The sequence below is a fragment of the Chiloscyllium plagiosum genome, chromosome 17, assembly GCF_004010195.1.
Source record: "Chiloscyllium plagiosum isolate BGI_BamShark_2017 chromosome 17, ASM401019v2, whole genome shotgun sequence".
Classification (NCBI taxonomy): Eukaryota; Metazoa; Chordata; class Chondrichthyes; order Orectolobiformes; family Hemiscylliidae; genus Chiloscyllium; species Chiloscyllium plagiosum.
Window position 1 is genome coordinate 65,644,307 of NC_057726.1, and position 27,269 is coordinate 65,671,575.

The window sequence follows — 27,269 nt, forward strand, 5'->3', positions numbered from 1 at the left end:
ATTTGCATTTAAAGTAAGATGAGGAGCAATTTTCATGGTGTCGAGTCCATCACTGCAATGAACAAATTTTCTCACAATATTCTGCTTTTCTGGCCATTAAACATACAACAGATGTTGCATGTATTTCCCAGGAAATTGTGTAGCTGAAAAGATAAATAGACAAAGTCTTTTCCCTGGGATGGGAGAGTCCAGAACTACAGGACATAGGGTTAGGGTGAGAGGGAAAAGATATAACAAGGAGCTAAGGGGCAAATTTCATGCAGAGGGTGGTGCATGTTTGGAATGCAATACTGGAGGAAGTGGTTGAGGCTGGTACAATTACAGCATTTAAAAGACATCTGGATGGATTTGTGAATAGGAAGTGTTTAAAGGGAAAAGGGCCAAGTGCTGTCAAATGGAACTAGATTAGATTAGGATATCTGGTCAGCATAGATGAGTTGAACCGAAGGGTCTGTTTCCATACTGTACATCTCTATGATTCTATAGGTGATGCACAAGTCAGAAGAAAAGGATTTGGCAGCATGTGGTTAGCACGACTGCCTCAGCATGAGGGACCTGGGTTTGATTCCACTGGGCGACTGTGTGGAGTTTGCACATTTTCCCCGTGTCTGCATGGGTTCCCTCCAGGTGCTCTGGTTTTCTCCCACACAGTTCAAAGATGAGCAGGTTGGGTGGATTAGCCATGCTCAACATTAGGGTGGTGCTGGAAAAGCACAGCAAGTCAGGCAGCATCCGAGGAGCAGGAAAAAAAAATAAAATCGACATTTCAGCCCAAAGCCCTTCATCAGGAATGAGGCCATGCTAAATTGCGCATAGTGTCAAGGGATGTTCAGGCTAGAAGTATAAGCCATGGGAAATGCAGGGCTACAGAGATAGGATAGGAAGGTGAATTTGGGTGGGATACCTTTCCGAGGGTCAGTGTGTACTCAATGGGCCAAATGGCCTGCCCCCACTCTCGTAGGATTCCATGATTCTAAAGTGTACGCCACTGCGGGATCTTCCAGCTTACACATCTATGTGCTTTAAAGTCCAGCAACACACATTTGCAAGGAACTACCTCATAATCTGCGGTGCCTGAACACAATGTCACAGAAGAAAGGCAAGCTAGCTCTCCATTCCAAGACAGTGATCCAGAGACGCTGGTTGAGAGTGGTAGTTTTCATGCTGACCACTAATGGAGGGTACACCAACCAACCCAGTAGCCTGGATAGAAATCATACCTCTAGCCAGTGAGGCAACCTGAATGAAAAGGGATGCCCAGGAATGTCACAAGAAGGTCAATGATCTTCTATGCTCCACAACAGTAAGTTCCACCATCATCTCTCTGCTACCTGACAATTGAGGTTAACCATTTAGTCTACACTGTCATGACACAAGCATCTCACCAAGGCTCGTGGACTACAACTATCTGTACTGCATGCATCTTGTACACTCATTCTCCCAAACTACTAACCCTTCATGCCCTTTGTACTTCTTACTCACTCATGGAGACAACTCATCACCTTTCCTGCTTGTTCACGGTATCTAACTGCTCTTGCATCCCCTTTCATTATACTCAATCCCTCCCTGATTTGATTCAATTTGATCCAATCCAATCTAATCCTATCCTAGGAAAAACTAGCCAAACCTCCCAGACTTGCTGTCTCCATGACTAGGCTACCTGTGATCCCTGCACTCAGTCTGCAGGATTACTGATGGTCAACCTGCTGTACTACAGTTGCTTGAGCCCCTTGACAGAGTGTGCTGGTATCCCCTGCCTGACTATAGTCCTCCTTCAACCCACCAAGACAAGACATTTCCTCTTTGACTTTCACAGATTGTCATTTACTTGAAGCACGTGGTGTGTTTACCATATAAACTGTTTAACATCAGAGCAGCTGCAGTTTCAATGTGGTATAGTGCTGCACAACAACATGACCATCCCCTGTCTGATTGACTTTTCAGCCCTACCCAGTGTGGCACAGAACTGCCTGACTCTCCATCTGCACAGAACAGCAAGCTAAACCACAGAGGCAGGCTGCATGCAATGTGATGCTAAAGTCAGTGAACATTAAGAGAGCAATCTAAGAGCTGAAATCTGTGTGTGCCCCTGTCCCTGCAGTAGCATCCTATGTAGATGCATGAGATTCACGGCTATCCCAGCACTCAGAGTGAAAGCAAGAAGCATGCAAGTCTTAAATGTCCATCAGCTCTAAAGTGGTGTTGGAGGCCTAAAACGTAGTCCAAAATGGTTCGAAAGCAGGTATGATAATGTGATGAGCTGGTAGTTTTCTGATACAGAGTTGGATGGGTGAATAGTCGAGGAGGATTGGGGCCTCAGAGTGAACAGAGGTATTATTGTAAATAACAAGTTATATGATGACCCAATGAAGGTAAGCATATTATAGGCCTTCTTGACAACCTTATTTACTAATGTTGCCATTTTCAGGGAACTGTGGACCTGGACCTAGATTTCTCTATGTTGATGCTACTAATTGTTTTGCTATTTACTGTATACTTCCCTCCTGAATTAGATCCTCCAAAATGCCTTACCTCACTTTTGTCTGGATTAAACTCCATCTGCCATTTCTCTGCCCAAGTCTCTAGCCTATCTATATCCTGTTGTATCCTCTGGCAATCCTCCTCACTATCCGCAGCTCTCCCAATTTTGTCATCTGCAAACTTACTAATCAGGCCATCTACATGCCAGCACAGGTCCCTGCTGAACACCAATGGTCACAGTTCTCCAATCTGAAAACCACCTTTCACTGCTACTCTCAGTTTTCTATGACTAAGGCAGTTCTCTGTCCATCTTACCAGCTCACTGTGGATCCCATGTGACTTCAACTTTTATATCAGTCTGCCATGAGGGACCTTGTTAAAGGCTTTGCTAAAGTCCATATAGACAAAACCTACCACCCTGCCCTCATTAATCTTTATTACTTCTTTTAAAACCTCAGTCAAGTTTATAAGGCATGAATTTCCCTGCACATAGCCATGTTGCCTTTTGCTAACAAAACCATATTTCCCCAAATGTGAGTGAATCCTATCCCGAAGAATCTTCTCCGATAATTTCCCTACCCTTCACATAAAGCCCACCAGCCTGAAATTTCCCAGATTTTCCCTGTTGCCCTTCCCATCTGTCTATGACTCAGAAACAATGGTATTCTCTGAACATTGCAACATGCCTCTTTCTGTATCAGGTGTCAGAGGAACAGGTTTTGTTATTATGCATTCTACGTCATTCAGGCTAGAGAACATATTCAGCAGAACCAGTTGCATGATTCACAGAATTTAGGGGTCAGCTCTGTGTCAACAGCTTCTATGCATTCATCCTTGGGAGTTGGAGCTGTCACGTTGCAATACCTTGGATGAAGTACCATAAGCTTCAATTTGCTATGACTGCCCCTGAATCCCCTCAGTCAGCTTCTCACTCCTACCTCTTCACCCCTCCCTTCCTCCCCCATTCCAGAAACTATAGCTCAAAAATCAAGGCTGACACATCCAGTGCATAGAGAGGGAATGCTGTTTTCTGAAGTGGATATAACATTTCCCATGCCACCATTCAAAGAACAAGACGTTTGGCCACAGTAAATACCCACAAAAATAGGTTATTTGATCATTATCACATTGCTGCTTTCCTATGTTAAACAGTGACTACACTTCAAAAATATTTCTTGAGCTATAAGGCACTTTGTGACATCCTAAGTTTGAGAGAGATGCTATTATAAATGTAATGCTTTTCACATTAGAATTTAGCAGGACAGGAAAATCTCATGAGGCCAAATAAACCTATCTTTCCCAGGAATTAGCCCCACCATGCTTTCACTTGTGTTGTTATTCACTCCTTTCTCTGTAAATTTTCATCCGTAGCCACACACCCTCACTATTTCTAAATCATACCCTCCAAGATATCTGCATTCCTACAAAAAATTTTGACCTCGTGTATTCCTACTTTCCTTTGATCTATTATTAGCAGACATTCTTTCAATTTCCTAGGCCTTGTGAAAAAAAATCTATTCTTTGTGTTGATAGCACAATTGTAGCAGATTGAAACATTTGAGCACAGGATGTTCCACTTTAGATTTGATTCTGGCTGTGGAGCAGTGGTCGTGTCCTTACCCCTAGTCCAGGAGACCTGGGTTCAAGTCCCACCTGCTCTAGTGGAGTGTAATAACACCTCTGAACAGGTTGATTAGGAAAATATGTTAAATTAAAATAATAAAAGTGGGACACTCTGGGACAGTATCAGTCACTGAAAACAATTTAAGGCTCACCTGAACAGCACACAGTCAGTCAGTCTCAATCAGAGCTAGTGTCAAAAGAGAAAACTAAACCAGGTGTCTCCATACAGCTAAAGTACTACTATTACTCTGAGGTGTTGGGGCCACATTGAAATTCCAGGAACTATTTGATTGCTGAGAATTGAGGCTTGATGTAGCTGGAGGGTCTACAGTGGGGGCAGTGCCAACATAGTGAAACTAGCTGACTGCAAATGAATTAGAATTGAGTCATGATCAGTTTCTGGAATTCAGCCATGAGAATCCAGAGGCACCCAGTTTTTTCCCTCCTTCTCTCTAGGAAAAGATATCAAATACTGAGGAGGTAAGCAGTCTTTGAGGCAGTCCAGGTTGGAGCAGCTATTGACAAAATTCAAAGACTTAATCTTTAAAATCTTGAAATCCTTTGTGCAACAGAAAACTTTCAATGAGATTTAGTTACTCAGTGTCACTAATGTGTTGGTGAGTTACTAAGAAATCTGTGGTGATATATCTTGACTACATCTCTTATTTAATGTCCTTTGAGAGTGTTCGAACCACAGATTGCCTGTTAACCAATATTTACCTCATGTTAATTCTGGATGACAGAATGTAACTTGTCATAGATAGTTTGCTTTGCTGATCTTGCATGGCAAAATTAATTTTGTGTTTTCAAAGCTTGTTGAAAACATTACATGGAATCTCATGTTTTTAGTTTCTTGGGAGGCATCTATGATTTCAAACTTTATCTGCTTTAAACTATCAATCTTACTGTTCTCTAGCCAGATTGTAATATAAGTTTGGCATCAAAGATCATAACAGCCCTAAGCACATGGTTGTGTTTCCTAAACTTCTTCCTCTTTCCTCCTTTAAACAATGTCTTAAAATCCACTTATTTGACCAAGCTTTTAGTAATCTGTCCTCATATCTTCTGTTGTCAGGCCATCATCCCCTAATGGTAACTGTTACACTCTCCTGGGTGACTACTACCTAACTGATTATTTGACATTTTTTGATTTTTAATTCTAATACCTCCTTATGTGGTTTGGTACAAAGTTTTGTTAGACAACACTGATGGATCAAAAACTTGGATCAGTTGTCAGTTATCATCTGAAACATTAACTCAATTGTCACTCAACAGATATACCAGACCTGCTGAGTTACTCTAGTACTCTGTATTTTAGTTCAAAGTTCCAGCAAGTGCAGAGTTTTACATTTGCATGGTTAGTATTGTGATGTTTTAACCAGGATAAAGGTGCTACATAAATGCAAATTGTTGTAGTTCCTTATCATTGCCATTTTTGAGGTTTGAGCAAAAAGTTTTGAGTTGCTTGGATCTAAAGGACTTTTGGGAAATCATCCAGGTGAGAGTGTATGCTTTTAAACAAATCTTCCTGTAGCTTTCCAATATTAGCTGTGCATTGATACTTAACATCCAAGTGCAGTTTCAGGCAAATTTTCAATTATACTTCAATGACCATACCCTGTTGCTAATGCTCGAACAAAATGGTTGGTTGCAATATATGTTAATTTGAGTTAGTGAGTGTTGGGTGAATGGAGTGTGGGGAAGAAACAAACCTATAATTTGAAAGAATTACACATGGGCTAGGGTGTATGTGAGATCCTTGTCCAACTCCCTCACCAGTGGAGTTAAAAAATGCTCCCTTCTGTATTCCAACAAAAGTGGAACCAAGTAATGTAATATCATCACAAGTTCAGCAGAAAGTCAATCTGAATATACATCCATCCCTCTTTTGCCGTTCATGCTCTCTGCTTCATTTTGTGCTACCTATACACTATGTTGGTCTCAGGTATCTCAAGCTGTGGGTCTCTATTCACACACGGTCTTTGAAATGGTGTCGTCCTTACCTCCATGGACAAGTACATATATTTATTCATAGTACTGGGTGGCACGGTGGCTCGCAGTGCTAGAGACCCGGGTTCAATTCCTGCCTCGGGCAATGGTCTGTGTGAAGTTTGCACATTCTCCCCGTGTCTGTGTGGGTTTCCTCTGGGTGCTCCAGTTTCCTCCCACAGTCCAAAGATGTGCAGATTAGGTGAATTGGACATGCTAAATTGCCCGTAGTGTTAGGTGGATTAGTCAGGGGTAAATATAGGGGGGTGGGTTTCTCTTCAGAGGGTCGGTGTGGACTTGTTGGGCCGAAGGGCCCGTTTCCACACCGTAGGTAATCTAATCTATAAACAGGAACATAGGAAGTTGAGGGGCGATCTGATAGAAGTTTACAAGATTGTGAATGACATGGAAGAGTGGAAAGTCTGAGGCTTTTTCCCACGGTGGAGCGGTCAATTACTAGGGGACATGGGTTCAAGGTGCAGGGTGGGGGAGATGTTTAAAGGAGATGTGTGAGGCAAGTTTTTCCACACAAAAAGTGTGGTGAGTGCTTGGAATGCACTGCCAGAGGTGGTGGTGGAATCAGACACAACAGCAGCATTCAAGAAGTACCTGGACAAATACATGAATAAGAAGGAAATAGAGGGATAAGGATCCTGTAAGTGAAGGCAGTTTTCTGGCATAGTGTTTAAAACTTCTCTCTTCACATGTTCATTCTAGATGGTGTCTTCTGTTACTTATGTTAGAGTCATAACATCATGATTTACATGAATCTATTACACTAGATTTCTACCTTCCATTTCCACTATCTGTTCATCTGGTATTGTGCAACATTCCTGACACTCCTGTTTACAAGTTAATGAAAAATGTAAATAACCCGCTGAGCAAAACTAACAAAGCAATTCATGATTTTTTTTTTTTAAAAAGTAACAAATAAAAATTGATTCCCAAGTGCCACAGAGCTAATTAAAAGAACATTTGGGGATCTGATTGAGACATATAAGATTACGAAAGGATTGGACACTCTGGCAGCAGGAAACATGTTTCCGCTGATGGGCGAATGCCGAACCAGAGGACACAGCTTAAAAATACGGGGTAGACCATTTAGGACAGAGATGAGGAGAAACTTCTTCACTCAGAGTGGCGGCTGTGTGGAATGCTCTGCCCCAGAGGGCAGTGGAGGCCCAGTCTCGGGATTCATTTAAGAAAGAGTTGGATAGAGCTCTCAAAGATAGTGGAATCAAGGGTTATGGAGATAAGGCAGGAAGAGGATACGGATTAGGAATGATCAGCTATGATCATATTGAATGGCGGTGCAGGCTCGAAGGGCTGAATGGCCTACTCCTGCACCTATTGTCTATCTAATTTAAAAAGCAAAGCTAGATTAGGCTGTAACTTCTGGACATAAGAGATGGGGGAAGGGACTATGCCAGAGCTAAGGAGTTGTGATTAACTTACACGACCTACTGTAATGGTGCACAGTCTGTGCTGTTCTTGGTAGAATTCATCTGGAAGTAGAGGTCTGAAGTAGGTTGCTTTTCAGCCTTAGCTTTCCTCAAATTTCAGCCTTGTTTTGTAGCTAGGCTGTTTGGAGAGGAAAGAGAAAGGTCACAGCGTATGGGTGTGTTCCCATTCTGAACAGTGCGTGACTGTGCGCGTGAGTGTCAGTGTGTGTCTGAATTTTCGACTTACTCACAGTCTCAGGGATCACTCTCATTCTTCCCATCGACGTGCTAACACTCAGATACTCTCACTCATTTTCACACCACACCAATCAGGAGTAGGAAGAGCTAGGCTTGGTGCCAGCGCATCACGCCACCAAGAGGGAGTGGATTGGGAAGGGCCTCCTGGAAGTAGGGATGAGCACCAAGCACTTCACCTTACTTTTATGCTCCAGCGGCATCCACCCAGGCTGGAAGTGGAAAAAGCTCCAATGGCACAATCACCGATAATTCCTGACACAGGGTGTATGAAAGGAGACACTGGGGAATCTGGTGCATCTTACTCAGGCAATCATTGTTACTTGGAGAGTTACCTACTTACTTCCAAGATGGTGGTGGCAGCGGCAGGATAGTAAGTACTCGGGCTCTGTGCCCGTATACTCCTGCATTCTTCTTTGTTCATTTTGTTTCTTTTCTTCATTTCTCTTTTGCATCAAAGTTCACCCTTTCTACGGCTTTGTGGAGGAAGGCAATTGAGAGGGTCTGCTGAGATGGCAGCAGCATGGTGGATCAGCATGTCCACTCATGGCCATATTGGTAGCAAAGGCTGGTCCATTCCTTCTGGCGAGGACGCAGTAGTTTCAGCAGTGAAGACATGACGGTTCTGGTTTGTTCCTTGTAGCTATGGCAGCAATGTGGCAGCTTTGGGTGGTGACTGAAGTAGTAACGGCTTGAGTAACAATTGCAGCAACTTAGTGGGTCCAGTCTGTCCCTCCTTACTATGGCAGCAATATGGCCAGCTGCTTCTGTGTTGGCTTCAGCAGTGGCGGCCCGATGGATCTGGTCCAGAAACCTTTGCTTTGGCAGCCTCAGGAGTGGCTTCGGGGACAGCGTCCTTAGCCACTCCATTAATCCAGGAGCCGTGGAGGGAATAAAAGCTGAACTTTGTCCTGATTCTGTCTCAATTTTTAAAAATATGTTGGCACTGAATTGTGGAGACCTATACTTATGACAATACAGTGAGATGTATATAAGGGACAATAAATTGTTATTCCATTGTAGACAATCATGATGGTCTAATTGGTTGCTTTGGATACTGGCCATTTGGATTAACAGATTACTCAACAAATGAGCACTCTCCAATGTCACCCCTCAAACGAATCTGGGAGCCAGTGATCAGTACTGCCTCCACCTCATTCCTAACCCCTGTGCAATCACTGATGGCTGAGAGAGAAGGTAGGGGAGAAGGGCTTATGCCCAAAACGTTGATTCTCCTGTTCCTTGGATGCTGCCTGACCTGCTGCGCTTTTCCAGCAACACATTTTCAGCTCAGAAAATAATAGGAGTACAAGAGGTTTAGTTGACAGTGGGATTCCCAAACCTGCTGATTTCAGTGGGAGCCTGTCAAAGAAGGTGATTCATCTCCCAGGCTCCTGCTAACTCCTCCAGAGAAATATCTGTTGCATTATCAATTTGCACATTGAATGTGCAAATCAACTTAAGGCAGTAGAAATGGTTTTTGCTCAGGTGAGAGGCAAATCAGGAGGGAACACAGGGAACAGGAATAGGAGTAGGCCATTCAGCACCTCAAACAGTTTGGTAAGATCATGATCATTTTCCCTGGCAATGTCATTTTCCAGTAATGAAGGTCAAGAGTGTTTGAGAAAAGAGCTAGAACCTGGGTCAGACCTCAAGTGGACAGATCATCATGTGACCAAACCTCCAGACATGCCTCTATGCTAACTCAGTGATTTACACCTCCCCAAAAGAGGAGCAAGTAACTCCTTCGACCCACCTACCATAACAGGCTTTTACAAATTTACCCTTCCAAGCAGCATCAGAGATTTCTGTCCAGGTAAATTAATGCCCCTCTAAGATAGGTTGGCTGTGATAAATGTCAAATGTGGAAGATTAGTGGGCGGCACGGTGGCACAGTGGTTAGCACTGCTGCCTCACAGCGCCAGAGACCCGGGTGCAGGCGACTGACTGTGTGGAGTTTGCACATTCTCCCAGTGTCTGCGTGGGTTTACTCCAGGTGCTCCGGTTTCCTTCCACAGTCCAAAAATGTGCAGATTAGGTAAATTGGCCATGCTAAATTGCCCGCAGTGTTAGGTGCAGGGGTAAATGTAGGGGAATGGGTCTGGGTGGACTTGCTGGGCCGAAGGGCCTGTCTCCACACTAATTTAAAAAAAAACTAACCTAATATCTACAGGCAAGCCATCAGCTGACATCTGTTTCTTTGCTAGTTTTTTTTTTAAATCACATTCTTGCTGGGCTGCTCATAAATTAGATTCAGGAGGAAGGCAAATTCTACCAGAGTGCTGTAATCTAACACTGGGACCTGTGCTCCATCTATAACAGTGTAGCCTTCTGTGCAGAGAAGGCAGGAGACTGCTCTCTGCTTAAGACCATGTGTAGCATCAGCCTGTTACCAGCTGGCTAAGAAGCTGCTGAACTTATTAAGTCTCTCCATATTGCTTAGAAAACCTATCATGACTGACATCCAATGGTTACATGAGGTAATTGTGGGTTATGTGGGTAAATAAATGTGGGAATTATTTGGCATCCACAGTATCGAGCTAAATGATCAGCTCATGTTTTTACCTCTTAAACTGTCCTGACTTGCCCTGACAAATCTCTTGCCTCTTCAAACCACAGCCAGCAATTTAAGCTGTGACCTCACCATCACCTCAGAAAACAGCCTGAATTTTATTGCTGTCTTCAGGACCCCAACATCAGAGCGAAAAGTGGGACTTAAGAAATAGGAACAAGATAGTCCCTCGAACCTGCTCTGCTTTTCAATGCAGTTGGGACTGATCTTCTACCTTATCTCCACTTTTCCACGTACCTCCAATGTTATATAAAGAAACAGAGAAAGAACAGGCCCTTCAGCCCACAATGAATGCACTCACACATGCCTTTCTAAAAGAAAAACCTTGTGCCTCTATGTGGACCATATCCTTCTATTCTTTGCCTATTCATGAATCTATTAAGATGCCTCAAATGTTATTGTTACCTCCTCTTGCAGTGCATTCCAGGCACTCACCACCCTCTGTAAAAACTTCTCACATCTCAGTCATACAGCATGGAAACAGACCCTTCGGTCTAACTTGTCCATGCTGACCAAATTTCCCAAACTAAACTAGTCTATTTTCCTGCATTTGGCCCATATCCCACAAAACCTTTCCTATTTGAGAACCCGTCTTAATGTCTTTTAAACATTGTAACTGTACCGCATCTATCACTCCCTCTATCAGTTCATTCCACCCTGTGTGAGAAAATGTTGCCCCTCAGGTACTTTTTAAATCTTTCTCCTGTCACCTTAAAATCATGCTCTCTAATTTTAAACTCCCCTATTCTGGAGGAAAGACCTTTGCTATTCACCTTATCTATGCCCTCATGATTTATAAATCTCCATAGGGTCACCCTTCAACCTCACACACTCCAGTTAACAAAGTTCCAGCCTCTTATAACTCAAACCCTCCAGCCCTGGTAACATCCTGGTAAATCTTTTCTGCACCTTCTCCAATTTAGTAAAATCCTTCCTATAGCAGGGTAACCAGAACTGCACACCGTACCCAAAAGCCGCACTCACCAACGTCCTGTACAACCACAACATGACATTCCAACTCCTATACTCAATGGTCTGAGCAATGAAGACAAGCGTGTCAAGTGCCTTCTTTACCACCCTGTCTACCTGTGATGCCATTTTCCAGGAACTATGTACCTGAACCTTTAGGTCTCTCTATTTGACAATACTCCCCAGGACCCTATCATTAATTGTGTATGTCCTGCCCTTATGAGCGAAAAATGAACATTAAATTAAGCTCCATCTGCCACTCCTCGGCCCATTGGATCAAGATCCTTTTGTAATCTAAGAAAGCCTTCTTCACTGTCTACTATACCACCAACTTTTGGTGTCATCTTCAAACTTATTAACCATGCTTTCTATATTCTCCATTCAAATCATATATATAAATGACAAACAGTGGACCTAACACCAATCCCTTTGAAACATTGCTAGTCACAGGCCTCCATTCTGAAAAACAACCATCCACCAACACCCCCTGTCTCCTACCAGCAAGCCAATTTTGTATCCAATTAGCAAGGTCTATCTTAAACTATTTGCCTTAATAATTGACATTTCTACTCTGGGAAAAAGACTGACTATCCATTCTCCCCCTGCTACTTATAACTTTGTAAACTTCTGTCAGGTTACCCCTCATTCTTTGATGTTCAAGTGGAAACAAACTAAGTTTGTCCAATCTCTCATCATAGTTAATGCCCTCCAAACCAGGTAACGTCCTAGCAAACTGTTTCTGTGCCCTCTCCAAAGCCTCCTCATCCTTCTGGTAATGTGATGAGGAGATATGGCCCAACTAGGGTTCTATACAGCTGCAATATAGACTTGCCAATTTTTATATTCTACACCTGGACCAATGAAGGCAAGCATGCTAGATGCCTTCTTGACCACCTTTTCTACTGGTGTTGCAATACTTCAAGGAACTATGGACATGTATGTCTTGATCCCTCTGCAAGTTGATACTTCTAAGGGTTCTGCTTTATACTGTATATTTCCTTCTTCTATTAGATCTTCCAAAATGCATCACATCGCAGTTGTCCAGATTAAACTCCACCTGCCATTTCTCCTCGCAGATCTCCTGCTTTTCTATATGCTGCTTTATCCTTTGACAATCTTCCTCACTATTTGCAGCTGCCCTAGGTTGTGTTGTCCACAAAATTACTAACCATGTCACCTGCATTCACCACTAAACTTTCATATATTACAAACAGGGGTCCCTGCACTAATTTCTGTGGAATACCACTGCCTTTAGATCTCCTTTCCAATGCTTCTGTCTTCTACATTAAGCCACTTTTGTATTCACCTTAATAGCTCACTGCAGATTCCATGTGACTTAATTGCCTGTATCAGCCTTGTCAAAGGCCCTGCTAAAAGTACAAATGCACAACATTTATCACCTTATCCTCAGAAATCATCTTTGTCATTTCTTTAAAAAAGTTCAATCAAGTTTGTGAGACACAATCATCACAGAAAGCCATGCTGCCTATTGCTAATAAGTCCATATTTTTCCAAATGTGAGTAAATCCTATCCCTAAGATTCTTCTCCAATAATTTCCCTACTACTGATGTAAGGCTCACTGATGTAATTTCCTGCATTTTCCCTGTTGCCTTTCTTAAACAAAGGAACAACATCGGCTATTCTCTAGTTCTCTGGGACCTCTCCATTGACTAAAGAGGATACAAAGATTTCACACAAGGCCCCAGGAATTTCCTCACATGCCTCAATCGTAATCCTGGGATGAATCCCATCAGGTTCTGGGGACTTGTCTACCTTCGTGCTTTTCAAAACATGCTTTTTATGTTGATATGCCCCAGAATATCAACATATCCCTCCTGAGACTCATCATCCACCATGTCCCTCTCCATTGTGAATACATGTTTTGATGTCCAATAACTCAGTGATTAGCACTTCTGCCTCACTGGGGACCTGGATTCGATTTCAGTCTTAGGTGACTGTCTGTTGGGAGTTTGCTTGTTCTCCTCATGTCTTATGTGGATTTCCTTCGGTGCTCCAGTTTCCTCCCACGGTTCTGAGATATGCAGGTTAGGTGGATTGGTCATGCTAAATTGCCACGTAGTGGCAATTCAGAGATGTGCAGGCTAGATGGCTAAATATGGGTTATGGGGATAGGGTGGGATGCTCTGCATAGGGTTGGTGCAGATTAGATGGGCTGAATTGCCTCAAATTGTATTGTAGGGATTCTATAATGTAAAGTATTCATTCCCCACATCCTCTGGTTCCATGCATAAATTCCCATTTTAGCTCCCCTAATTCCTTGATTGAGTTTTTTCTGCTATCTTTGTATTTTTGAGGGCTCTGTCTGTCTTCAGTTTCCTAAGTATGTCTTCTTTCTCTTTTTTACTAAGCTGTCAATTTCTCTTGTCATCCATGGTTCCCAAACCTTGCTATTCTTATCTTTCATTTTCAAAGAAAGATGCTGATCTTGAACTCTAAACAACTGACCTGTGGATGATTCCCACATGCCAGATGTGGATTTACAAACAGCTGTCTCCAGTCTACATTCCCCAGTGCCTGCCTAACATTGTGGTAGTTAGACTTCCCCCAGTTCAGTACTTTCACCTGAGGACTACTCTTGCCTTTATCCATAAATAACTTAAAACTTACAATTATGGTCACTATTCCTCCATTAAACTTTGATCATCTAGCCAAGCTCATTCCCCAATACCAGGGCTAGTATGGCCTCCTTCCTGGTTGAATTATTTACATATTGCTTCAAAGAAGTGTCGTGGACACACAGAATAAACTTCCCACCTCATATCCCTGATCACTAACAACTCCTTTGGGGCAGCACTGTGGCTAAGTGGTTAGCACTGCTGCCTTGCAGCACTGGGGGCCCAGGGTTGGTTCCAGCCTTGGGTGACCGTCTTGTGTTGAGTTTGCACATTCTCCCCGCGTCTGCGTAGGTTTGCTCCGGTTTCCTCCCACAGTCCAAAAATGTGCAGGTTAGGTGAATTGGCCATGTTAAATTGCCTGTAGTGTTAGGTGTAGGGGAATGGGTCTGGGTGGGTGCGCTTCGGTGGGTCGGTGTGGACTTGTTGGGCCGAAGGGCCTATTTCCACACTAAGTAATCTAATACTTCACATCCCCTCTACCTCACCTGAAACACCTAAATCCTGGAATGTTATGCTGCCAGTCTTGTCCTCCCTCAATCAAGTCTCTATGATAGGTACAACATCATAGTTTTATATATATTAAGCCAAGCTCTAAGTCCATCTGCCCTACCTGTCATATACACTTCAGACTGTCAGTCTCACCTTCCTTAGTAAACTCTCACTGTCTATTCTTCCTCTTAGTCTCAGACTCCCTCTCAGTCATTTCACTTACTGACCTAGTGCTCTGGTTCCTGTCCCCTTGCCATACGAGCTTAAACTCTCCTCAGTGGCACAATCAAACCTCCCTGCCAGGATATTGTGCCACTCCAGTTTAATTGCAAACTGTCTTTCTTGTATATGTCCCACCTGCTCTGGATGACATACTAATGATCCACAATGTCTGAAGCTCTCCTTCCAATACTAGCTCTTTTGCCACATATTTAACTGTATTATCTTTCTAGTCCTAGCCTCACTGGATACAGGGAGTAACCCTGAGATTACAACCCTAGGAGGTCCTGTTTTTCATTTAATTTCTTACATAACTCTGAATTCCCTTTGCAAGACCTCATCTCTCTTTCTCCTTTTCATTGGTACCAAAAAGTGGCCCATAACCCTTGGTTGCTCACCCTCCTCTTTCAGAATATCCCACGCCTGCTCAGAGACATCTTTTACCCTGGCACCAAGGAGGCAGCATGCTATCCTGTGTCTCACTTGCAGCCACAGAAATGCCTACCTGGTGTTCCTGACAGTAGAATGCCCTATCACCACTGCTCACCAACACTTCGACCAAACCTGCTGCACAACAGTGCCACTGATCTGGCTGCTGCTGCTTTCTCCTGAGAGCCCATCCCCTCTTCAATACCATTGAAAACAGTATACCTCTTAGACAGGAATGGCCTGCACTACCTGTCTACATTTACTCATCCTCCTGGTGGTCACCCAACTTGTGAAGCCCTTACTGGTGGTGTCACCAGCTCACTAAACATGCTATCCACAACATTCCCAACCTCATGGATGACTCCAAAGTGAGTCCATCCACATTTCCAAGTGCTTCATGCAGCAAATCAGGAGTTGCAGCTGAACACATCTCCTGTATATAGTCATCATGTTCCAGGGTTTCTGTCCCTATTCACATTCAATCTTCTCTAAATTTTTGTTAGCGCAGTATAAGGGTGCAGTTAGTGAGCCTGCACTCTAACTCTCCACATCTCCTGGCACTTCATAATTTTCATGGAGTTAGGCCAACTCCTCCACGAGCCGTGGTTTGTGGACCTCAGAGAAGTCAGGAACCATGTCAGCTCTGATATTCCATGCTCTTTCACCCAGTATGTATTATGAGCAGAACCAATAACCCGATAGGAGATTGGTTAGCAATGTAGAGTGATGTCAACAATGTTGGTTTAATTCCTACACCAGTTAAAATTACTGTGAAGGACTCTCCTTTCAAGCCTCTTCCCTCGCCTGAGATATGCTGACCTTCACGTTAAACCACCATCGGTTGTCTCTCTCTCTCTCTCTCTCTCTGATGAGAGTCTGGTAAGACTATGGTGACTTCACTTTTATAGTAATAATGCAACACCTGAGAAAAGAACATCCATTCATTATTGTTTAGAATAAAAATTTTAAGTTGCTGCAATTGTGTAAATGTGTCAGACAAAATGACTGAAGTGTCAATAATAGAAGTTTTAAGCAGTTCACACCTCTTGATACTGTGCAAATAAACACTGAGTCATTGAGAAAAAAAAACAACTTATTGTGATAACATAAATATTACCAATTAAGCATTCATTGTTGACAGTTTAGACATATCACGGGGTAGAAGGATAATTCTACAGGAATCTTGTTTTCACAACTGCACACAATTTCTGATTTTGATTTTTGCCTTGCTTTTGTGACGTCTCTGCCATGGCTGCCTATGATTTTACCTCTTTTCCCCCCCACCCACCCTACTTCCAGCTCCTAGCTTCTAACCCACAACTTAGAGGCCAGTAAAATTTTGCCCCACCCTCCCCCTTATCAGCTACACGCCATATCGTGGGAATTTGAAGAATAAAAAATTCTTCATGGAGAAAGAATATTTTCTCTTTAATTCTCAAAGCTGCCCTGAACCTGTGGAACGGGCAGATGTGATTTTGGATTAATATTTCAATAAAAACCTACAGCTTCAGAATATCCATCCTGATTATGAGCAGAGTATGGATCAACACTAGATCAACTCACTAAATGAGCTATCCATGACATTCCCAGCCTTATGGATGCTCCATAGTGAGTCCATCCGCAGTTCCAGGACTGAGCTGTGGAATGTGGGAGTTACCTAGGAGATTCCAGTGTTGGATTTGTTAGGCTATTCCCAAATGGACTTCCACATGTGTTTATCAGGTGTCCAATGGAATGGCTCAGATGCTTGACAGCTCCTGGGTCCATCCCTCAATTAGAACTTCCCAGTTTTGTTTTGTAAGGATAAGATCATGTAACTGCAATATGAGTGTTTGCCTGAAGACTGAGTCTAACAGCAATTTATGAACATAACAGTTTAGGAAATAGGAGCTGGAATGGGCCATTCAGCCCAGACCTGCTGTACCAATCATGGCTGATCTTCTACTTTAAAGCCATTTTCCTGCATTATTCTCACTTCATAGCTAGAAACCTAGTGAAGACTGCCTTAAACATACTCGGTGACTGAGCCTTCACAGCCCTCTGGGGTGGGGGTTGGGGTTGGAATTGCAAAGCTTTTGCTTTGCAAAGGGATAACATCCTTTGTGCATCTGCCCTACTGAGCCCCTGGAAAGATACTGCATGTTTCAACTCTCATTCTTCTAAAGTCTACTAAAGTAACATTCCCCTCAATCTCTCCTCAAAGAACAACCCCAACATCTCAGGGTGCAGATATTGCTAGTTTCTTCAGAGATGCACCAATGTCATTCAATGAATGAAGCAATGAATTTTAAACCATTTACAACTTCCCCACATTATGTCCATTTTCTGGAAGGATGGTAGAGGAAAAAATGGCACTATGGGGTGACATTTATCGCAACAGAATGTCCTGATGGTCACTGTTGCATATATTTAACCAACATAAGGAGTTACATTTTCACTTAGAGTCATAGAGATGTACAGCATGGAAACAGACCCTTCAGTCCAACTTGTCCATGCCAACTAGATGTCCCAACCAATCTAGTCCCACCTGCCAACACCTGACCAATATCCTTCCAAACTTTTCCTATTCATATACACATCCAAATGCCTTTTAAAATGTTGCAATTGTACTAGCCTCCACCACTTCCTCTGGTAGCTCATTCGATACACATAGCACTCTGAAAATGTTGCCCCTTTCGGTCTCTTTTACAAACTTTCCCCTCCCCCCTAAACCTATGCCCTCAAGTTCTTGACCCCCCCTACCCCAGGGAAAATACTTTGTCTATTTATCCTATCGATCCGCCTCATGATTTTATAAACCTCTATAAAGTCACCTCTCAGCCTCTGATGCTCCAGGGAAAACAGCTCCAGCCTATTCAACCTCTCCCTATAGCTCAAATCCTCCAGCCCTGGTAACATCCTTGTAAATCTTTTCTGAACCCTTCCAAGTTTTAAACATCCTTCCAATAAGAATATTCCAAAAGTGGCCTAACCAATGTCCTGTACAGCTGCAACATGACCTCCCAACTCCTGTACTCAATACTCTGACCAATAAAGGAAAGCATACCAAACGCCTTCTTCATTATCCTATCTACCTGCCACTCCACTTTCAAGGAGCTATGAACCTGCACTCCAAGGTCTCTTTGTTCAGCAACACTCCCTAGGACCTTACCATTAAATGTATAAGTCCTGCTAAGATTTGCTTTCCCAAAATACAGCACCTCGCATTTATCTAAATTAAACTCCATCTGCCACCCCTCAGCCTATTGGCCCATCTGATCGAGATCCCATTGTACACTTGGAGCAGGAACCAGAGATGGGGGCTTGTTACAGATGATAATCCCACACGTTGACATGACATGGTCCCCACTAACATGAGCTGCCCATATTGCCAAATGGGAATTGCAATTGATGCAGGAACCAGATCTTATTGGGGTTCATTAATTGAAAATAATTGACCACAACTAGCTGCCCGCTAGGAAGCATTGGGTAGCAAGTCAAACCCCAAGTTGCCTTTACTAGCAGTCGCTCAAGATCAAGGTCGTGATCTGGCACTGTGGAAGGATTAAAAAATGAAGCCTGTCATGTAACAGGATGTTGCACAATACTATTTGTCCTCTCCTTTCACTTCATATGTAAAGTGGTGACACATGTGGGCAAGCCAGGGTAACCCGCGGCCGTTGAGAGACCCATAAGCCATTCAGTTGTCGGAGACCATCTGCAACCTGCCAGACAGATTGTTCTGCAGTGCTGGATTCTGATTGAAAAATGGTAATTTTGCTCTTGAATAGCTTAAGTGATCTACTTTGTGTTCTGGCTCCGTTTTTGAATCCTCCCACAGCACAGAGGCTGATACCAAGTTGCATGCCCACCAACTTCCAGCCCTTTTAAAAGTCCCAGCCAAGAAAACTAACTGAACATTTCACATTGGATTGGGTAAGTGGAAGGAGCCAATCTTTCGAGCTATCCAGTCCTGCCAGCTTTTGCTCCACGAGTTTGTGAATGGCTCAATTAACCTGCTGAGCGGTTTGCTCAAGCTAGTTGTCACTCTTCAGACAACTGTTCCACATTTCTCCTTTACAAGCCTGAACCTGGGAGCTCTCTTCATTATCCCAATTATTACCATACATACATTCTGCAAATAAAACATGTCAGACAATGCTGAAGTATCCTATAGGTGAAAAAGAGCACTGCAGATGCTGGAGATCAGAGTCTAGATTAGAGTTATGCTAGAAAAGCACAGCAGGTCAGGCAGCATCTTAGGGCTGATGAGGGGCTTTTGCCCAAAACATCGGTCGATTTTCCTGCTCCTCGGATGCTGCCTGACTTGCTGTGCTTTTCCAGCACCACTCTAATCTAGACTCTGAAGTATCCCATAACCCATCCTTAAAGCGTGTTCAGCTTTCATAAGAAACATACTAGTATTGGAAAGGGTGAGGATAAAGCTCTCGGAGGAAATCAATCTTGGAAAGTCATAAGATCATAACTGCAGCTGCAGGTCATTCACCCCCATCATGTCTGTGCCAGGACATTGTGTAAACTTAAACTTCAAACTATTTGGCTGATAATTAATGGAAAGAAGCCAAATCTTCACTATTCTTGCTGGCAGCCTTCTTTATTTGAAAAAAAAACTCTTTCTTGGACAAAGACAACTGCTTGGCTCAGTGTTTACAGTCTGACAATGTGGCACTTATTTTCAGAGTGCAGCCCAACACTGGTTGTCCCCCTGTGTGCTGGAGGCTGCTCCAGTGGTGTCCTCGAGTTGGTTTTCAAACACAGCATCAATTCTAAACGGCTTGCTGTGGTTTCTCATTCTGATGACTGTGCTGAAATGCAGTGAACTCCCTCAGCAATTGAAACACATGGCATGATTTTTATCAGAAAAAAGTCTCCTTGCACAGGATGAAAATTCCAGATCGTCTGGGGCAGCACAGCTGAAGAGTTGGAACGGAGTTTCAAATCCAGCTCCTCACAGCTGAGTTGTGGGAAGTCTCAAAGCTATGGATTGTGGGATTCTTCTTTTTTAAAGAAAAGCCTTAATTAAATCTTCTCCTGCACTCCAAAATCAAATTAGGCGTTCATCTGATTGAGAAACATTCTGATTCCTCTTTATTGAGTTTGAGCCTTGACATCATTGCCAAATAATTACAAAGAATTGCAAAAAGGATGAAAAATAAAATGCTTGTTTTCACGATCAGCATCAGACTGATGTCTTATTTAAATGATTGCAGCACTGCTGTGGCCAGTGTGACCAGCGCTGCTGGCTAAATGCCTCCATCCCAGCAGGGCAGCACAGCAGCATGTATGACAAGCGTGTATTTCTGGCTGGTGTAGAGCTAAAGAAAACTTGTTCCTTTTAACTCAGATTGGAAAGAAGTTGCTGCTAATGTTTCTGCAGCAGTTGGCCATAAGGAGAAGCACCCAAACAGAGAACCAGGGCCACAAGGAAGGGGGCCACCTAGGTTCTCCATTGCAGTACTTTGTTACCTGATCAGAGCAGAAAGACCATGGCTAAGTTTTTTTAATTTGGAATCGGGGATAAAGTGAGTTTCGAACTTGTACTTCATCAGAAGTATATTTAGGTGACAACTCATTCCTGGGATGTGGACGTCACTGGCTGGGCCAGCATTTATTGCCCATCCCTAGGTCCCCTTGAGAAGATGGTGGCGAGCTGCCTTTTGAACCGCTGCAGTCCAGGTGATGTAGGTAAACCCATAATATCATTAGGGAGGAAATTCTGGGATTGTGACCCAGTGGCAGTGAAGGAACAACAATGTGTGTCCAAGTCAGGATGGTCAGTGTCTTGGAGGCGAACTTGCAGATGGTGACGTACCTGCTGCCCTTGTCCTTCTCAATGGAAGTGGTCTTGGGTTTGGAACACCCAGTAATGAACACCAACCTTAATGCACACCTTAGGTGATAACTCTCCACCCTTCCCCAGTAGAGTTATTTTGGATGTGTACTTGATATATGTCTGCATAGCAAAATAAAAGCTTATAACACCAACAGCTTGCATTTATATAGCACCTTAATGCAGTTAAATAAGAACATTATCAGACAAAATCTGCCAAGGATTAAAAGGAGACATTAGGTCAGATGAACAAAGGGTTTGATCACAAAGGAGGGCCACTAGACCCGAAACGTTAACACTGATTGCTCTCCACAGATGTTTCCAGACCTGTTAAGATTTTCCAGCAATTTCCACTTTTGTTTCAGATTTCCAGCATCTGCAGTTCTTTCGGTTTTCTCGTTTAAATCGGGAAGACTGAATTTAAGGAGCTCCACATGGAGGGTGTTGTATGTGTGTCTGAAAGCATTAATACTGATGGTGTGCAGTAAGCCCCACCATTGTAATAATGCCACGAGGACAGATGGGAGTGTAACTCAAGATCTTGAAACAGTCAGACCTAAGCCTAGCTCTTCCTGACAGTCTCTGTAACAATGTATACTGTACATTGTAACATTTAAATAGTTACAGAAATGCAATAAACCATCTGTTGTGTACTATAAGATACACATCTAGTTAGACCAAAAGGTGGCTATCTTCATATACGGTAGACTAAACACGCCCTGGAGAAAAAATGTACTTGGAAAGGTGCTGGTGGCAACAGTCAACAGACAAAAGAGGCACAGGTTTAGGGAATGGATTCCAGAGCTTAGGCTGTAGGCAATAGAAGACATGGAAGCCAACAGTGCAGCAATTAAAACTGTGCATGCTTAGGAGACCAAAATCAAGAGAACACATCTCAAAGCATCACAGGCTTGGTGGATGAGATCACAGACAGGGAGCTATGAAGGCATTTAAAAGTAAGCACGCAATGCTTGTGCTGATTAAGGTCACAATCCTTCACAATGTGTTACTAAAAGTTGAGTCAAAACCATTTGCTCATGGGAATTAAAACATATCCACTCACAGATAACTCTGTTGGAGTGCCTCAGCATTTTTGGTGTTGTAAGTGCAGCTCCCAATGGCAGGGTTCGTTACGACATTGAATGAGGTGATGACAATCTTTCATTCCAACCTTCTCCATCTGCACAGAGACAAAAATAACAGTGAGGTCAGACTCAATTCACATTGTGTCCACTGATAACACAGTTGGATATTAGAGCTGGAGAATGCAAAAAAATTAATTCACCTCAGAATGCCAAGGTAAATACAGCACAAGTTAGATATAGTAAAGCAATGCACTGTCCCACACTCCCAGTGTATGTACCGGCAGGTTATATAGAGAAGGTGAGGCCTGCAGATTCGAGAGATCAGAGTCGAAGAGTGTGGTGCTGGAAAAGCACAGCTGGTCAGGCAGCATCTGAGGAGCAGGAGAGTCGATGTTTTGGACATAAGCTCCTCTTCAGGAGTAAAGCTTCCAGAGCAGCTGCATAGCGTTAGATACAGAATCAACTTCCCTCTACCCTTTTAATTTGTAAATAAAGCTCTCTCTATTCTTTTAGCAGAAAGTAAAGGTCCCTCAATACTGTCCCCCATTAAACTCTTCAAGGAAAGGTACAACAGGGGGATAGGCAGAGAGTAAAGCATCCTGTACTTGCTTAAATTGCACAGGATTAGACACAGAATAAAGCTTCTGCTAAAGGATTAGATACAGAGGAATGCTTCCTCTACAATGTCCTGAGTAGTTAAATATATAGAATAATTAATTAATGAATTAATTATGCCAAGTTATCTGACTGGTCTGCAGCAAACGCAGCATACAGTAGCCTGTGGAAGCTATTCCAATCCTGGACAAACACATCTAAACTAAGAATGTCAAGGACTCAGTTGTTCAGTTGGGAGTTCATGTGTGAGCATTGTGGGCCATCAGAAAAAAGGGGGAGTTACCTAGTCACACTGATCCTGGAGGCAATAACACTGCCCAGGTTGAGATGGTACAAGTCTTCCTCATGATCAGGATGGTGTGATTGAGGGTCAGAGTGGTTCCCAGGTTCCATGCTGGAGGAGGATCAGCCTTTGCCCACATCCACTGTTACAAGGACCTTTCTGCCTCTGTGAATAAGCAAACTGACAATGGCATCCATTTACAAGAGGCCATATAATAGGAGGAGTGAAAGGGAAAATGGGGCTGTTCAGGAACAGTATAGTCAGTAGGATAGATACTATACTGTGCAGCCAGACAAAGACTACCCATGGCTAAGAACATCTCACTCCTGGAGAAGATTTTGCAGTTGGAGGAGGATATTCAGTTGTCATGGTCCATAGCTAGACTGAGAAATGAAGTTCTGTTCTATTTGAGTAGATAAAGCCCAAGTTAAAAATCAGAACCACAAAAGTATCTGGGGCGATACAGTGGCTTCGTGGTTCACGCTGGCACTCGGGTTTGTTTCCAGCCTCGGGTCACTGTCTGTGTGGAGTTTGCATATTCTCCCCTTGTCTCCCCAGGTGAATCTGATTTTCTCCTACATTTCAAAGATGTGCAAATTAGGCGAGTAGGCCGTGCTAAATTGCTCATAGTATCGAAGAATGTGCAGGCTAGGTAGATTAGCCATTAAGAAATGCAGAGTTACAGGGATAGGATAGCAGGATGGGTCTGAGTGGGATGCTCTTCAGAGGACTCAATGGGCCAAATAGATGCTTTCACACAGTAGATATTTTATGACAACTATAAATCATATGCAAATAGCATCAGACAAATGAGATTTCATTATGCGGTTCAAAGAATGGTGTAGGAGATGGGGATTTCAATTCATGGGGTCCAATACCTGTGAAAAGAGGAAGCTCTTGGTCCATTTAAACTAGGCTGAAATTATCCTGGTGAATTGAATTACCAGGGATCTGAACAAGGCTTTGAATAAAAATGCCAGATGGTGAGCGTCAAGGGGAAGAGTTTACTGATCGGGGTTAATTTTTAAGTATAGGGAAGAATTAGAAATCTAAAGGGAAAGTTCAAGGCCACAGAGGAGTGTAGGATGTTGGAAAAACTTCAGCTGAGAGTGAAAGGGAAGGTCAAGATGTATAATTGTTGTATTGCATCAATAAGAAATCAGGGAAAAATGGTAAAAGTTAAAATGGGCTAGATTTGTTCAAAATACAGAAGCCAGAGGAGTGTATTTTAATTGTTCATGGGATTCAGGCATCATTGACTAGGTCAGCATTTGTTATCCCTTCACTATTGCTCAGCGGGCAGTTGAGGGTTAACTGCATTGCTGGGGGTCTGGAGTTACATGTAGGCCACACCAGGTAAGGACAACAGCTTCTTTCCCTAAAGGATGTTAGTGGACCAGCCGGGCTTTTGTGAATTGGTCATGATTATGTGTTTGCCATTAGCAACAGCTTTTTATTTCAGGATTTTTATAGGCAGAGTCAGGCAAATTTATAATGGGGCATAGAGAAATGGAGGCAAAAAGATGGTAATTAATTACCTTGATCTGTTTTCACTGAGCAAGATACAAGAAATCTCTCAGAACTAGAGTTCCAAGTGGCTAAGGGGAATGAGAGTTGAAAGAATTCAACATTAGTAAGAAATTTATACCAGAGTAATTAATGAGGCTGAAAGTTGATAAATCCCGCAGCCTGACAGTCAGGGTGTTAAAGGAGGTGGCTATAGAGATGGTCTTCCAAATTTCCATACATTCTGGAATGATTCCTGCAGATTGGAAGGTAGCAGATGTCACCCCACTATTTTAGAAGGCAGCAACAGAGGAAATATGGAACTACAGGCCCATCAGCCTTACATCAGCGATAGGGAAAATGTTAGAATGTAATATAAAGGATGGGATAATGGACACTTAGTTGATCATAATCTGATTAAGCATAGTCAGCATTGATTTGTGAATGGGAAATTACATTTAATGAACTTGGTTTATTTGATAATGTTAAAACAAAATTGATAAAGAACAGCTGCTCAACATAGTATTCTTAGATTTTCAGAAGACACTTTGTAAAGTCCCCTACAAGAGAGAGTGTTAGAAAATTTATAGCACATGATAGGAGGTAATGTACTGCATGGATCAATGTTTGGCTACAGACAGAAAACAGAAAATGTGACTTGGAGTACCGCAAGGATCAGTACTTGGCCCCAGCTGTTCACATGTTATCAATGATATAAATGTAATATTTTCAAATTTGCAGATGATAAAGTTAAGTGGAAATATGCATTGTGAGCAAGATGTTAAGTGACTTCGGGAGGATTTGGACAATTTGAGGGAATAAGCAGATGAAACATAATGTTATTTCGTTCACTTTGATAGGAGAAACAGATGTGCAAAGTATTTTTTAAAATTGTATGAGATTAGAAAGTCCAGATGTAGAGGGGTGGCCTTGTTGATAAGTGACTGAAGATTAACATGCAAGTGCAGCAAGCTAATGGAATGTTAGCCTTAATCACAAGAGGATTTAAGTAGAGAGGTTGTGAAGTCTTGCTTTGATTGTATTGGAGCTTGAGGTTAGACTGCACTGGGATGCAGTTCTAGTCTCCTTACCTCAGGAGAGGTGCCATTACCTTAGAGGGATACTATAACCATAGAGGGATGCAACAAAAATTTATCAGATTTGGTCTTGGATGCTAGGACAGTCCTATGAAAAAAAATTGGCAAACTGGGTCTGTACTCCCTAGAGTTTTATAGAATGAGAAGTGAACTCATTGAAACCATTCTCCATAAATGGTTAGACAGGGTAGGAGCAGGTAAGAAGTTTCCCCTGGTTGGGAAGTCTGCAGGAGGCATCATTTCAAAATAAGGTGGATGTCACTTAAGTTTGACATTAGGAGAATTTTTTTTAAACTCAGGGTTGTGAACTTTTGGAATTGTCTACCACAGAATACTGTGGAAGTTCAGCCTTTGAGTGTGATTAAGGTAGAGATTGATAGATTTCTGATCACCAATCACTTCAGAAGTTATGGGGATGGGTGAGTAAAAGGTGTGAAGTGTTTGATCAGCCATGATCGCATTGAATGGTGGGGCAGGCTCAAAGGGCTGAATGTCTACTCTTGTTTATGTTCCTATTACTAATCTGGTATGGTGCAATTTAAATTATCAGTTTAAATGACCAAATACATTCTCATTTACATATAAGACAGATAAAAGAGATGGTTTGACAAATATTATGGGTGGAAGAATATAGATATGGAAAACAAAATTCCGGAGATCAAAAATCCAAATCACAAAGGAGGGTCAGCGTGTGTGTGAGAGCGTGTGTCTCAGTTCCTATTGATTCTAGCAATGATGACATGCTGTTGTCTATAGAGAGATGGTCATTCATCATTTTGGTAATGGATCAGATGGGTCTAGGTCTTTTCTATTAGAATTATTTATTTAAGTGTTTTGTTTTTATTTAATCTTTTCTCACATGAAGGGGAAGGGAGCGAGATGATTTCTGCTTGTGGGCTCTGGATGGTGCTGGCTATAGTAAATGACAGTTTGACAAATCTGAGGGCTGTCATCAGGTACATATTCTCTTAACTCAAAGACATCTGGTGCCACTCTGACTCAATAATGTGTCCAACAATATTGTCTTTCTCAACTAAAAACTTGAGCACCATTTGATTTTTCCGAGTCGGAAAATTCTTCTGATATTTCAACTATATGGCAGTGACTGATTTCCATTATAGCTTATAGACCAAAAAGGAAAAATACGTAGCCCCTTACAGCTTTTGCAAAAGGCATAAAAGGATGAGATTGTGAAAGTAAGTCTTCCTAATGTTCAGGACAAGATGGTCTGAGGGTCAGACTGTTGTTATGTGCAACCTGGAATGGCAGGACTATCATATGTTGAAAGATTGGAGCCACTGGGCTTGTATACACTTGAGTTTAGAAGGATGACGGGGATCTGATTGAGATGTATAAGAAAGTTTAGGGTGTAGGTTTGCTCGCTGAGCTGTAGGTTTGATATCCAGACGTTTCACTACCTGGCTAGGTAACATCATCAGTGGCGACCTCCAAGTGAAGCGAAGCTGTTGTCTCCTGCTTTCTATTTATATCTTTCTCCTGGATGGGGTTCCTGGGGTTTGTGGTGATGTCATTTCCTGTTCATTTTCTGAGGGGTTGATAGATGGCATCTAGATCTATGTATTTGTTTATGGTGTTGTGCTTGGAGTGCCAGGCCTCGTAGCCCTACACATGGATGAAAAAAAACACCATTTCGACTGGGACAACACATCTATCCTGGGACAGGCTAAGCAAAGACATGCCAGAGAATTCCTAGAGGCCTGGCACTCCAAACACAACGCCATAAACAA

The 27,269-nt window shown here is 42.6% G+C and overlaps 1 protein-coding gene across 2 annotated transcripts in view; it reads right to left on the reverse strand.

Annotated features, from left to right (window-relative positions):
• il34 (interleukin 34) overlaps positions 1-27,269 on the reverse strand; it is a 70,717-nt gene that overhangs the window by 29,325 nt on the left and 14,123 nt on the right. For both annotated transcript variants that reach the window (XM_043707486.1, XM_043707487.1), the window contains exon 2: positions 21,999-22,115. In XM_043707486.1, the coding sequence (XP_043563421.1) occupies positions 21,999-22,026 (28 nt within the window). In that variant the 5' untranslated portion in view covers positions 22,027-22,115. The remainder of the gene's footprint in view (positions 1-21,998; positions 22,116-27,269) is intronic.